Consider the following 14,556-nt stretch of genomic DNA (forward strand, 5'->3'; position numbering starts at 1 on the left):
TAAGAGCCACATATTGAAAGAATTCTATTTTTCTTAGCCTCATAGGCTAATTGCTGATCACACTGAACTGCTAAAACCTGCCTTTTATATTTCTGGTGCAACTGATGAAGGCATTATTTAGAGTTTATAAGATAAGATATGTGGTAATCTACTCATCTTATGTTCTAAATAATGTCTTCTTCATTATCAACATTCTGAAAATATCATTTTCAAAAATATTTTCCATCAGAAAAGTTATCAAAACTTGAATGACAGAATAAAGCATAAGTTACAAGTTACACATAAAAATAACTTGTAGTTACCATGCTATTATTTTGCTAGTAATTTCTACTAGCATCAATACCGAAATGACACTCAAAACTAAGAATTAAGGCACATATATAACAATGATAAAACCATATGGAGTCGCAAAACTCAATACAAAATGGCAAACTCTCTAGAGACCACAACATACATCAAGCCTTGCTTTGACCACATTTAACACTGAAACATTCATCCACTCTGCATTTCACAGGTTCATTACTCTACATACAAAAAAAATAAAATAAACTTCTCACTCCCTTGCATACACTAACACAGCATCAAGTGATAGCCTCTCACTCTTAATGCCCACATTACTCCCATGCAATAATTCTGTTATATCTGAAACTCTTCAACTTATATCTCTACCTTATCCCTTTTTCTTAGCTGCCAAGCTCTGGAGAAGACATTTTCATCAGATGTGGTTGGATCAGTAGCTTGTGCAGTATAAGCAACATCCTCTGCATTATGGCACAATTTCCTGAGTAACCTATACAACTTTTGTAATGTGTCGCTTGAACTTCAATTCACTATCACCTCCAGGTTCCAGCAATATACATTCATTTTTACTAAAAGAAAAGAAAAAAAAAAGGATCCCATCAATATATTTTATCCCATCTCTTGTGGCCAAACCATGCAGTTTGACCATGACTTGATGCTTCACAACACTGAACTGACATCCCCCTTCCTGTGCCCCCAAGTACTACAAGCCACTTCAAACCCTCTTGAAGCAAAATCTGAGCTCTGTCAGTACTTCCCCAAATTAGCATTCTCTGCAAACAATATTTCCTCTCAAACTACATCAAAGGAATATAAATTAACAGCAGCCTCAGAAAAGAACCTCTGATATTTGCACTGGAGTTTATCAGCAAACCTCTGTTGACTACTAACAATCTGTCCATCCCCATCAATTTTAACCAAACAGTTGGTCATAAGGTATTCTACTGAATGCTATTTCAAAATCTGAAGGAGGACTGGGGGAAAATTAGGAATTTCCTTGGTCCAATATAAGTTATATTATAAAATTAAACCAGGTTACTAAAACTAATTTCCCACAGCCTTCACTACACCTGATAGTCAAAATTACCAGCCTACAGTTTGGCATCACCAGCTTGATGAATGTTTCTTATGCAGAAGCACTAATAACAGGAATAGTTCTTTTTCAGGGACAACTCCTGTTGCAAGCCTTGTTGAATCGCTCAGTTAATGGTGCTATTAGCTCCTTTGCACATACTATTAACATAAATGGTGATATAACACAAAGCTTACTTAAATTCACAAAATGCAATGTCTCCCTAATGGCAAGATGTGGCACTGTCAACATAATGTTCAATATCTCCTTTATCTGAAAAGATGTACACAAAATATTTTCAATACTGTTTCTCACTGTCCAGAAAGATAAAATGAATATCAATTTAAAAAATAATAAATCTAAACAGAAAACAATGAGAAATATTAATGAGAACTACCAGTAATCTAATGCACACCTTAAATCCCACTTGTCAGTGCACATACCCATGTGCTCCTTTGTCTCCTTTATCTAATAAAAATGCACATTTATCTCTCATCACAGGCTCTTGCTTCATATATGACTAGTCAATGCATGCTTCAATAACAATGTTCACCTTATCTGATTTACATGCACATCATGAATATCTTGATGTATGTGTAACAGTTGTTCTTGACCATTTAAAATTAATAACTTCTCAAAAATTATATTTCTCAATGAATTTCCCAGACATACACCTAATGCTTATAGCCTGAATATACACCCTTGCTTTTACCATACCCTAAAGTGTAAAACTGTAGCATGAAGATGCTTAAGTGACAAAAGTGAAATAAACCATCATATATATATTTTTTTTTTTAAAAAAGCCTCTAGATATGTTTGTTCCATTATTTAAAAAAAATAAAATAAAATAAAAAACCCTGAAGACAATTTTGCATATTCATTCGTTTCAAAATCAGATTGGGGTTCACCGGAGCTTTTACAGCAGATGTTGTGAGCTGTAGCATAAGCTGAGTGAAGCTGGAGTTTTTAGTCTGGACTCATGAATAAGCTAAATGCATCTTGAAAATTATGGAATCAACTACTGTGTTAGAGTAATACTTCAGTTTAACATAAACCAAAATAATCACTTGACATTTCGACCTTCACATTAAGGTCATCATCTGGAGTATACACACAAAGAAACAAGCTGCACTACAATCCACATGATATGCTACAGTTACTGGTCAACCTTTAAAACTAGCCTGACATCTGGTGAAAAAAAAAAAAACCTTACTACATTAAAGCTAGAGTCCTGTTATTATATTATCTATGAGGTTATAAAATTAAATTACGGAAATTAAATAAAAATTAAATAAACTAAAGAAGGAAAGGAATAAGCTAAACCTTTTCAACTACCCTGACAAAAATCAGAGGACTAAAATTTGGATAGTAGACAGAACAGGTAACGGAAGTCTTCATTCCAGTTAGAATTATTAATGGAGTCAAAACCTAATACAGAATGCCAAACTCTTTGCATGCAACAAGACTTGCTTTGAACAAGTTTAGCATCGAAACATTCATCCACTCTGCATTACACAGATTCATTATTCTTTGTGCAAAAAATCGATTCACTTCATTACATCCACTAATACAGCATTTGTTCAGAGCAGGTATTTGCAGCAGGAGAATGAAAAGCATAAAGGTCATCTTATTTGGCATCAATTCTCAGTTTCATGTTAAAGGATGAAATTGAAATATGTAAAGGATGTTCATTAACAAATGAAACTTTGACATTGTCTGAGTTAAAGGTGAAATTGATATCTACACATTTTGGAGTTTGGTAAAGATTATTTGGTCTTCTGTGGAGTAATTTTGTGCAAGCCAGTGTCCAAATTGCCAAAGATCTTGGTATCCCTTCCAGCTGATGAGTGGAATTAGAGAAGGAAAGCTATTTGAATTGTGTAGTGAAAAAATCAAGTTTTACAGTTAAGTAGTTAAGTACAGCAGTCAGAGTGGCTGTTAATAAATTTTAGTTCATAAGTTAGTGATTTAGTAAATGAAATAAGTGTAGAAAGAAACTTTTGCCACAGAATATCAACACCAGCCCTCCATGGAGTCAAAAATCACAGGAGGTACATATTATTACACAGAGATGATCAAACTGTGCTTTAAACTCCTTCAATGTGGGAGCATTCACCACACTCACTCTCAGGCAATCCATTCCACTGACCAGTCACTCTTCACGAAAAGGACCTGCTCATCACTTCTTTGCCTATCACCTCTTACAGTTTATGGCCTCTTGTTCTATTTCCTTCTTCATTCTATGAAAAATTTCTTCCATGTTAACTTGGTAACAATCCCTAAACTCTCAAATCACATCCCTTTCTCCTCCTCCTATTCATGAGGCTTTTGCAAATTGCATTCCCTCAATCTGTCTTCATTCCCCATATTTCAAAGAACAGTGAACTTTCATGTATCTTCTCTCATATATCATCTATACGATATCTTCATATATCATCATCATCATGAAAACCAGGTACCAAACCTCTGCAGAATACGAGGCCTGAACCATAACATCTTTATTTCTGTGCATCAGTCCTCTGCATCATTGTCTTAATATGATGTGATGATTTAGAAGTGCAATGTGGCACCTGAACTGTGGGTCCTTGTCAAATCAAATGTCAGATCAACTAAAAATTCTGGGTTTGGTGTTCTCTGACATTGGATGTCAAATTATGACAAATGCACTCAAAGGAATCTTGTTTTGGGAACTAAGGTGGACAGTAGTTTTTAGTTCCAGATATAGATGACAAAGTGGTAATGTGCATCATTTAGATAATGTTAAAAAAAGGCATGAATGTTGGGGAAGTGAATGTGGAAACTTCTATTTTGCATTTTTGTTTTGTAGTTTTTTTATTTATTTTATTTTTTTGAGAGAGAGAGAGATTTTACTAATCTGCAGAGAACTATTTTCTTAAGTCATCATTTTTCACTGTAATTGAACAAAAGAGTTTAAAAAAAAAAAGAGCAGTGGCAGCTGAATGACTTGCAAACATGTCACCCACAGAGAGTGAACCTATTCTTTTTGTCCATTTATACTACCATACCCCTACTTCTTTCTAGGAGTAGGGGTGCAGAAGTATAAATGCACAAAATTACAGACAAGCAGGATTATTTGATAGTAACAAATCAGACTGCTTCCCAAACAGTTATCACATTTGATCCTATAATTATCCAGCAGTCAACTACAGAACTGTTTTATTAGTCTCAAAATGGGGGAGAGGGAGGAAGAATATGCTCAGAATGTATGATGTCACCTGCACTGATGTAAAAAGAGGAAAGACCCTAATCTGGAGACAAAATCATAACAGCCACTTAAGTGGTGTGTTTCCTTAGCAATGAAAGTTATCTACCTAAAGATTTAGTTGTGCTCTCTCCATCTGTGGAAGATATCCATATCACCTTGCAACCACAATTACTGGGAAACATAATAAACCAAGTACCGAGTCTACTAAAGAAAGGCATGGAACTTTTTCAAAGCCACTTCAGGCCTTCAAATAGAATAACATGGTCTCGCATTAGGAAAACTTCATCTGCTGCCTAAAGACATTCAATTCACAGTCCATGAACCTAAAATACACTGATTAGAGATCGACAGCATCAACCATTTGGACAACCAAGCAGGCATTTAATATATTAGCCATTTTCAACAAATAGCACACAGCTCTCAGACCAATTATTGTCTCTAATAATGCTCAAAATCCCATGTTACCCCATCCCCAATTCCTTAAAATCATTCCAAACAAGTCAGTTCATCTGTTTTCTTTAAAGAAAAATAAATGAACTCGCCTCTTTTCTTTAAAGTTTCACACTTCTATTTGTCCTTCTCTCAAATACCTTGAACACTTGCTATATTTTACATCCTTTAAAAAATCAAATCCCCTCCCACTTTCCACACAATATTCTCACAATCATCTATCCCCCCTCTTACCCTCTCAACCTCACCATTTGATTAACAAATAATTTTCCTAACAGCTTAAGCTTTTCGCAGTCTACAGAACCTAAGAATTTAGAATCTCTACAACATTTCAACAAGCTTCACTGGAAAACTTCATCATATATTACTTATGTGAAAAGAATCTGAGAAGATCACTCATTTTACTTTTGTGGTTCAAAAGTTAGCTTCTTTCTTTATATGAATTCTACAAAATTCCATGTTCATGAAATTTAAATTATGGATTGCTCTGTCCATTTTCACCAACACAGAAAAATCAGGATTTGTGGACATGAACTTTACTACAACCCTAAATTATAACTAATATCTGTACATTTTTCTTACTCTTACATCTGCAGTCTCCACTCTTTGATCAATGCTTTACTTGTAACACAGCTCACAGAACCCATAAGGTTAATACTAGTTGGAACACAGTCTTGTATTCCAACTTGTATTAACCCATAAGGTTAATACAAGTGTTGGAACACTGCTACTTTAGAGTTCTGACTGATTTCTCTTATTCCATATAAATGTACTCACTTAACTCCCAACCAAATCAGTTTTGTTAATTCTACTTGTCTATTTCCATATTAATTTGCTATCTTCACTAAAAATTGTGCCTAAAAACCTGAAATGCCTAACTTGTTCTATATGTTCATCATTCAAAATGCAGTTGAAGTTTTCTATGTTCCTGCCTATTTTCTGAATTTTGTCTTATTATTGCTGATTTTTAGTGCCATATTTGTTACAGCAGTCAATCAATTTAGTTAAGGAATCCTGGAAAAGTAACTGATTTCTTCAGGAGTATAACATCTACATAAAATAGAAAGCCGAGATCAACATTTTTAATTCTGATAACAGGTTTAATGCAACGGTACTTTCTTTCATAAAGTCATCCATATAGATGATGAATAACAAGAAAAAATGTCTCATACCTCTACAGGGCCTGAACCAGACATGTTCTCTAAACGAGCTGGGTTCAGATACAATTTTTCTTAGCCTTTTCTCAAGTATGCTTGCATAAATCTTATCTGGAACACACTGTAAGGAAATTCCTATAATTCTCACATTTCCCTTTTTATAGAAAGGTACTATGAGAGTTTATTCCAATCATCTGGAATTCAACCTTCTAATCATGCCCTCTGAATTATGCAGTGCAGCCACTATAAACTTGTACAGAGAAAGAAATAAATACCACACATATAGAAATGTGGGGAAAATTTGTAGGAAAGGGCCTCCAAATTTTTCTGTATATTTTTTTCTGTATATACATGAACATTTCTGGTCAAATATTTCTGGCATTTTTCTACCTCAAGTACTGAGACTCATTCCTCTTTAATATTTTCTACCACCCTTTAGGTTCTGCCACTTTTTTTTCACTTAAAAACAATCTTTCAAAAATAATTATTTCAAACTTAAAGGATATTTTTATCTTCACTTTTTTTATGTCATGTTTATCATCTGACTCCTTTTACAGTAGGCCTTTCCTCAATTTCTAAGCTTTTTCAACATCCTCCAGACACCTTCTTTATATTTATCTTCTATATTCTTACCAACGAGCCTCCGTAGTTCAGTCAGAACTTTTATCTGGTGTCTTTTGACTAAAGGTGAGTTAGCCAGTCTCATACCGAGGTAGAGGATATTTTCTCCTAAAAACTCGGGTTTTTCGTCCCTCAGAATTCTGTAGATCTACAAAATCTACAGAATAGGCAAACTAGCCCTGTAAATAGACACACATCTACAGATATAAGACACCCCTGGAATAAGGATTAATCAACCTATTCCACAGGAATTTGGTTTCGAGCGTCCACATGGTGAAGTGTGGGTCTATGTGTGAACTTAAAATCAGGAATTCTTACTGAAATCTTCCCAGAAATTTTGGTTAGCTACTTTAACAAGCTGCTTTGCGTTGTTAATTTTTTTTTTTCTTCTATATTCTCTTAGAGAATATGACAACTTACTTGCTAAGAACTTTGCATATGCTTTCTTCTTCTTCTTCTCCAGGCTATCTCTCATTTTTTTTTAAATCCACCATGGAGTTCTGAATGTTCTATCCTTGAGGACAACTCCATTTTATCCTGCTCAAAACTAAATGATCGTTTCCTATTTTAAATATCCTGTATACTGTTGTATCCTGAAGCAGATTTAAAATATTGCTCTACACAATAACAGTTCATGCTTTTTCTTATTATTTGTATCTTTCTCCATGCAAATTTGTGCACATCTAGCCTGGCTGGCCGAGTGGTTAGCGTGTCCGCTCTCCAGTCAAGAGGATGTGGGTTGGAATCCCGCTGTGGGCATGGATGTTTGTGATTGTCTGTGGAAATACTAGTGGCAGCAGATGGCGTTGGTGTAGTTGCAGTCAGTTGGTGGTGGAAGCAGAGTTGTAGAGTGGATGTCCTCCCTCAATGAGTCTTTGTCCTCCCTGGAGGTGACAAATAATAATAATAATACAGTGCATATAAAAAACAGAAGAATGGTTCCAGATGTGAAAAACTCGATACGAACAATAAGTTACTTTCAAACAAAATATAAGAAAATCATTGAATAAAACTATTCAATTTTAATGGAATGTTTTTTTTTTTAATTTTAAATACTTATTTGGCCTTCTTGTTTGTACTGCAATGGCGAAAAGTTTTCTTCAGCAAAAAGAACTAAAATTAGCACTAATTTTCAATAATTCTGAAGGTTGATTTTTTTTACAACACAAACTCTATAATTAAATCACTGAGATCCTGTTTCAACTAGATCTTTGTATAATTCTGCATATCACACCATACGTGACCTCAGTTTATGTTTAAACAGTTCAACTAATTCAGTATTTGGATCAAGTGTAAGAAAATGACTTGGCAACTTACTAGCCATTTGAAGCCCTTCTTTAATTACTCCTCCAGTGAGCGGAATCTCTTCATCATCATCACCTCTTTCGTTTTCATTGAATTTCTCAAGGAGAGCTTTTATTATTTCTTCATCACTAAAAACCTTGTCAACCATCAATGCTTCAAATATCTGCAGACGAAAAATCATCAAATCCTTCTCCACCAATTGCATGTGCTAATCGGACGATATTGATAGGGGTTTTTCTTTTTCACACATTCTGGCTAAGTAGCTTTCCAACGTGCATTTAAAGTTGGTTTCAATTCTGATAACACCAACCAACTTAGCAAGTTTGATGCAATCCAAAATAGAAAATTTCTTCCACACATCAATAACTGTCAGTAAATTATTATCATCACCCCAAGACCTATGGAGTCAAAGACTCATCTGGGAGGTCCTTTTATCACACACACACAGCTCATCATACCGTGTTTTAAACACATTCAAACTCTTTGCAGACACCACATTCTCAGGCAAGGCATTCCAATCATTCACAACTCTGCACGAACAAAAAAACCTACCTCTCACTCCCCTACTCACACATTCTTTATACAGTTTCCAGGGATGACCACTGGTTCTCCCGTGATCTCCCGCTATTCTCTGTAAAACTTCTCCAACATTAATCCTATAACAACCCCTTACCAACTTGTAGGTCTCTATCATATCTCCCCTCTTCCTCCTGTCCACCAGACTCTGCAAATTACATCTTCTCAATTTTTCATCATACTCGACATTCCAGAGGTCAGAAGCTACCTTAGTCAGTCGCCTTTGGACCCTTTCCAACATCTCTTCATCCTTCTGAAAACCCGGTGACCAAATCTGGGCACAATAGTCCATGTGCAGCCTAATTAAAGGCTTATACAATGAAACAAGAATCTCCCTACTTCTACACGTCAGTGTCCTCTGCATCATTCCCAGAAGTCTTTGTGTTGTCTTCACAATTTTGGTGATGTGTCCCCTAAATTTTAGATCCTTATCCACTATCACCCCAGATCTCTTATTTCCTCTACCTCCAACAATATATTCTCACCAAGCATAAATTCTGCATCCCATCTTTGTTTTCCAAATTTTAAAACCTTACATTTTGCAACAGTGAATTCACATCCCCATTTGCTTGCCCAATCAGTCAATTTATTCAAGTCTTCTTGCAAGGCTACAACATCTTCACTACTCTTTATGGTTCGTCCCAACTTTGCATCATCTGCAAACAACTGAATATCTCCATCCAAATGAGGATGGTTTCACCTATATCATTAATATACAAGTTAAGCATCTAATTTATCCAAAATGTATTGGAATGTTCTGATGTAATAAGTTTTGAATAGTGATCACAACCTGGTCTAGTGGTTGTATTAAAGATGTTGTATTAGGTGGCAGAAAACAAAATTCCACATTCGGGTGTTCTAAAACAGGGTAGCCAGGCGCATAAAGTCCAGATTTTTTTCCCCCGTCAAATAGTGTTTAACTTCTGGAACAAAACAGTGATGGAACCATTCATTAAAAATTTATTTTGTAACCCAACCTTTTTTGTTTGCCTTCCAGTGCACTGGTAATGTGTTAAAATCCATACCTTTCATTGCCTGTGGTCTTTGGGATTGATTAATGAGTAATGGTTTTAAACCTTTCCAAATGTAAACAAGAAATGATTGTTTATCAAACAGCTTAACTCCTTCCAAGCAGCTTTATATAGGCGGGCCTCCGGTAACAGACCAACTTAATTTCGAGGAATCAGCACAGTACCCTTCTGCTTCCAGGAACAGCAAGTTCCTGGAAGTGAATTCAACGGCAAGTGAATATAACTGATCGGCTTAACTTCGAGGAATTGTAATTACAAAAATTGATTTTTTTGTTGTCACCACAATTGTCTACATTCTCTAGTAGAGTAATCCCTGATATTCAAAACATCAAGGGGGTTCCCCCGAAATTCAAGTTTAAGTACATATGTACCATTCTAGGAAATTATAATTATGATGGAAATACCCTTTTTAACAGAAATGAATCCAAACAGAAATTTTAAAAATAAGTGCCATTTGAACCATGCAAAATCAAAATATAATGTGTAAAAATAGAATTGCTTCTTGTTTTCTGAACCGTGTTATTTCGAAATTGTGTGAAAAGAGAATTTCCCACGACTTTTGTTCAGCTACTTTTACACTAAGTTTAACTCTTACATTTTTCTCTTTTTTCTGTTATGGCATCTGCTGACTTACTTGCTAAGAACTTTCAATATGTTTGTTTTTTTCCCTCCTTCAAGTACTGCCTCTTAATTATTGTATCCAGAACATTTATACAATATTTTGAGTGTAACGCATCTTGAAAAATGAATATATATATATATATATATATATATATATCTTGGAAACACCAAAATGTTGGCTTGGAATTTCCTAATAGAAAAAATTCCAGGTGATGCAGTTTAACTCTCAAGAAGTCATGAAGGTTGCAAATTCACTACAATTAATGTCATTGTTATAGTTATTTCTAATGTTCAGTTGTCAAAAATAGCAAAAAAAATTATTTATACAGGTTATATATTTTTATATAACCTATATATTTTACTCAATCTATCATGAGCATCTTTCAAGGAGAAGACAGAAAAATGGTAACAATAATGTGATATACAGCATGCATATGATATCACACGACTTAGTAGCAGCTGTCCAGTAGGAGGAAACACTAATATAGTTCAGACATGGGAATAATGTATAATTAATTTAAAAATACATAAAGATATAAAAAATTAAACAATTAGCAGCAGTCATTTCACAAGACTTCAAAATAAGCATTAAAATTAGGATGGAGGCATAAGGCTTCACATGATTCAAAAAAATAAATGATCCAACTGAAACCTACTGTAATATAGCATCTTGGTATGGTTCCAGTGAACCCTGTCAAGTATTGATGACATGAGAAGCAAGGCATGAACCTTAAAAATCCAAAAATCTCATATAACATTGATGTTCTTTGATTCTAATAGTAGCAGAATGGGTCTGTCCAAAGTAGCAAAGATGTCAAGAACAGAGCATTTGTTAAACTTCAGGTAAGGATAAAGGTGGTGTACAAATTATTTCTGCAAAGGATCCCTGCTATTCAGCCGGCAAAGGTTGGTCGATTGGTAGAGCCTCTGCTACTAATGGCTCAGTTAAGTAAGTTTGAGCGCAGTTAGTAGTTGGAAGGGGACCAATCGTTCGATGCTGTTGGGACACTCTCCCTCGATGAGTCTTTAGACTCCCTGGAGGTGTCAAATAATAATAATAATAATATTTGTTCAGGTGTTCCTTTAATAGAGGATATGCTGATCCTTTTAACATCAGATTGCAATCTGGAAGAAGGATGATAATTATAAAATATTATCCGCATCAAGGTCTCTCCGTAAATCCATTAAGTAATAAAATAAAATAGTGTTATTTTATTTAATTTTTCTAATAGAAAAGGCTCAGATGAGCAAATTGTGTGTGCACAGTATACAAAGCACTTACAGCACTTTTTTTTTTTGTGTGAAGGATGATGAGAAGATGCATGGATATCTTGACCTGTAAAGGATTGCTTTCTGTAAACAGAAAATTCAATATTACCAGCAGAGTTACAATGTATTAAAGTATCCAAGGAGGGAAGATTGTTGTTAAATTCTTGTTCAACTTAAGGTGAGTATATAAGGAATTAATTTTATGCTGAAACTGAAGTATGATATGGTGCAAAAAACAGTAATGAACTTGGACACCCCCTTCAGTACGTGCTATGAGAAATCCCATTCGACTGCATACACATTAATAAAAGACCAAGTGCGAAGTCCACACTATTACAATTAGTGGTAGCAATAGTATTCTCGTTAGAAGAAAAGATGTTTATTGTTGAGCATTATTTTCAATCATACAGAGTTGGTAGGGCAAATGGTCCAAGCCTATAACATGTTTGTAAGCAGTTCGTTTGCCATTCAGGTAAGAATGCTCCAAGCAATAGTCATCATTGCCTTAAATGATTCCGACATACTGGGAATGTACTGCCACAATGCAAGACATTCAAGGAGACCACAAACTATTAACACAAATGAGAATCACGGGCACGTGATGGATCAAATGTTGCAGTCTCTGAAATACAGTCAATGCTGAACAGCAGTTATGCTGGGATAGCAAGGCAGTCACTACAGATTATTATTATTATGGGCAACTCCAAGGAGTCCTTAGACTCATCGAGGGAGGCCCTAACATCATGTCAAGAACAACTATTCGACATTCACACAATATCTATCTATACTTTGCCTTTAACTCATTAACAGTCATGGCACCCACAACAGACTCTGGTAGCTTATTCCACTCATTCACCACTCTCCAAGTAAAAAACCTAGTTCTAACACCCTTGCTAACCATACTCTTGCCCAGTTTCCATGGATGGTCCATAGTCCTCCCACCACCAGTCCTGTTCTCAAAAATATCTTTTGAATTGATCTTATAGAAACCATTCAGTAATTTGAATGTCCCAATAATATCCCCCCCCCTCTCTTCTGCCTATCAACCAATTTCTGCAACCCACAAATCTTCAACCTGTACTCATAAGGTTCATTCCATAGACCTGCTATCATCTTTGTCACTTGTCTCTGGATCCTCTCCACTTCCTCTCCATCAAGAAGAAACACTGGTGCCCATATCTGGGCACAATAGTCTAGATGGGGTCTTATCAAGGCTCGATACAGAGGAATAATAACTTGCTTGTCTCTGCTCGTCAAAGTATTCTTCAGTAACCAAGTGATTTGATGGGCTGATTTAGCCACTTTTGCAATGTGCCCCCTAAACCTCAACTCCCTATCCACCAACACTCCCAAATCCCTGGCCTAGTCAATCTCCTAGAGTACAATTCCACCAATGTGGTATACTGCTGCTAATCTTTTCACTCCAAAATGCATAACCTTACATTTTGCCACATTAAATTCACATCCATTCTTCTTAGCCCAGTTCTCCAAACTATCCAAATCAATCTGCAAAATTTTGACATCCTGTGCACTCACTATTGCTCTATCCAACTTTGCATCATCAGCAAACAAATGAACAATTCCTCTCAGATCCTTTCCTATATCATTAATGAACAAATTAAACAGTAGTGGTCCAAGAACAGAACCCTGCAGCACACCATTAGTCACAGGCCGTCTTTTGGACTCTATTCCTGAATAAACTACTCTCTGATATCTCTCCATCAACCACCCTCCTATCCATCTCACCAACTATATCCATCCCCATATGCTGCAGTTTACTGATTAGAATTCCATGTGGTATCCTGTCAAAGGCCTTAGCAAGGTCCAGCAGAATCACTGTAAACCCATTACCCTTATCCAGTTCAGCCGTCACTGTGTTATAAAATGTGAGCAAGTTACTGAGGCACCGAGACTCAAATTAAACAACATGGTCAAGGGTACTGACAATTCTTAGCCGCTTCACGTATGACACGAGCTGGTATACCATCCAATCCCACCATTATCCTGAAGGAACTGGGTGCTTTTTTGTATATCATTAGGTGTTTAACAACAGATTATGCTGCAAGGTGGGAATATGGGAGACAATCATTTTAAGAATGAGGTTAAACTTTAAGATCTGCCTGCTTGCCAATAACTGAAATATATGCAAAACCATGATGTGACCTATGTGTGTCACATGGTTTAATCACCAGATGGATGGCATCTGTTTGTTTACATTATGTTTACTGGTTTTGTTATGGTTTTTTTACTTTCCCCTGAAGTCACTTTGATTTGTTTTCTTGATTCTGTAGTAATATTAACGTAATTATAATATAATATAACGTAATTCTGTAGTAATGTTCATTTTCCTGATTTTTTGTTTTCTACAGTTTATGTACGTGTTTTTATTAAAAATGAGTGAGTGTATCTTGGGGAACAGAGAAAGAGGTGTATGAATACTGGTCTGTGTGTCTGCGTGTGTGTACATTCTAGTGGGAGAAGTGCACAGTGGATTTTCATAGTATTTTTGTATTTCTTGGTACCTGCCTTTCTGGTGTTGGCATTTTTAATATTTTAATGTGTGTTGATTTTGTTGGGAATACTGGGAATCTGTTCATTTTTTTTCAGACTTTAAATAGTCAGATTAGCTGTGAGAAAGTGCAGTCCTGAGTGCTAAACATGATGGCCACATGCTCATCAAGAGCCCTTCCTGAACATTTGAAGTTAGATGAACAAACTGCCACTCCAATGAGAAAAAAATACCCCGAAACATGTAAAAGCCAATACCAGAAACACCAATAACTAAAAGGTGTAATTTTACCTATTACCATACAATTTGAACTCTAAGGTTCGAAACATGCAAAAATTGGGAAAGACTAAATGGAGATTCCATATTTAAGATGCAACTAACTCTTTCTAAACAACGGACATACGCCATATAGGAAACTG

At 35.6% G+C, this 14,556-nt stretch overlaps 2 protein-coding genes across 4 annotated transcripts in view; one reads left to right on the plus strand and one right to left on the minus strand.

Moving 5' to 3' along the window:
* Positions 1-14,556, minus strand: part of LOC150092757 (uncharacterized) — a 480,655-nt gene that overhangs the window by 465,705 nt on the left and 394 nt on the right. The window lies entirely within an intron of this gene.
* Positions 12,071-14,556, plus strand: part of LOC150092758 (low-density lipoprotein receptor-related protein 2-like) — a 599,453-nt gene continuing 596,967 nt past the window's right edge. Inside the window, exon 1 of the mRNA XM_090414271.1 lies at positions 12,071-12,100. Within this exon, the coding sequence (XP_090270397.1) occupies positions 12,071-12,100 (30 nt within the window). The remainder of the gene's footprint in view (positions 12,101-14,556) is intronic.

This window comes from Typopeltis vanoorti, chromosome 25, assembly GCF_054136105.1.
Source record: "Typopeltis vanoorti isolate ZY-2024b chromosome 25, IOZ_Tvanoo_1.0, whole genome shotgun sequence".
In the NCBI taxonomy this organism is placed as follows: domain Eukaryota; kingdom Metazoa; phylum Arthropoda; class Arachnida; order Uropygi; family Thelyphonidae; genus Typopeltis; species Typopeltis vanoorti.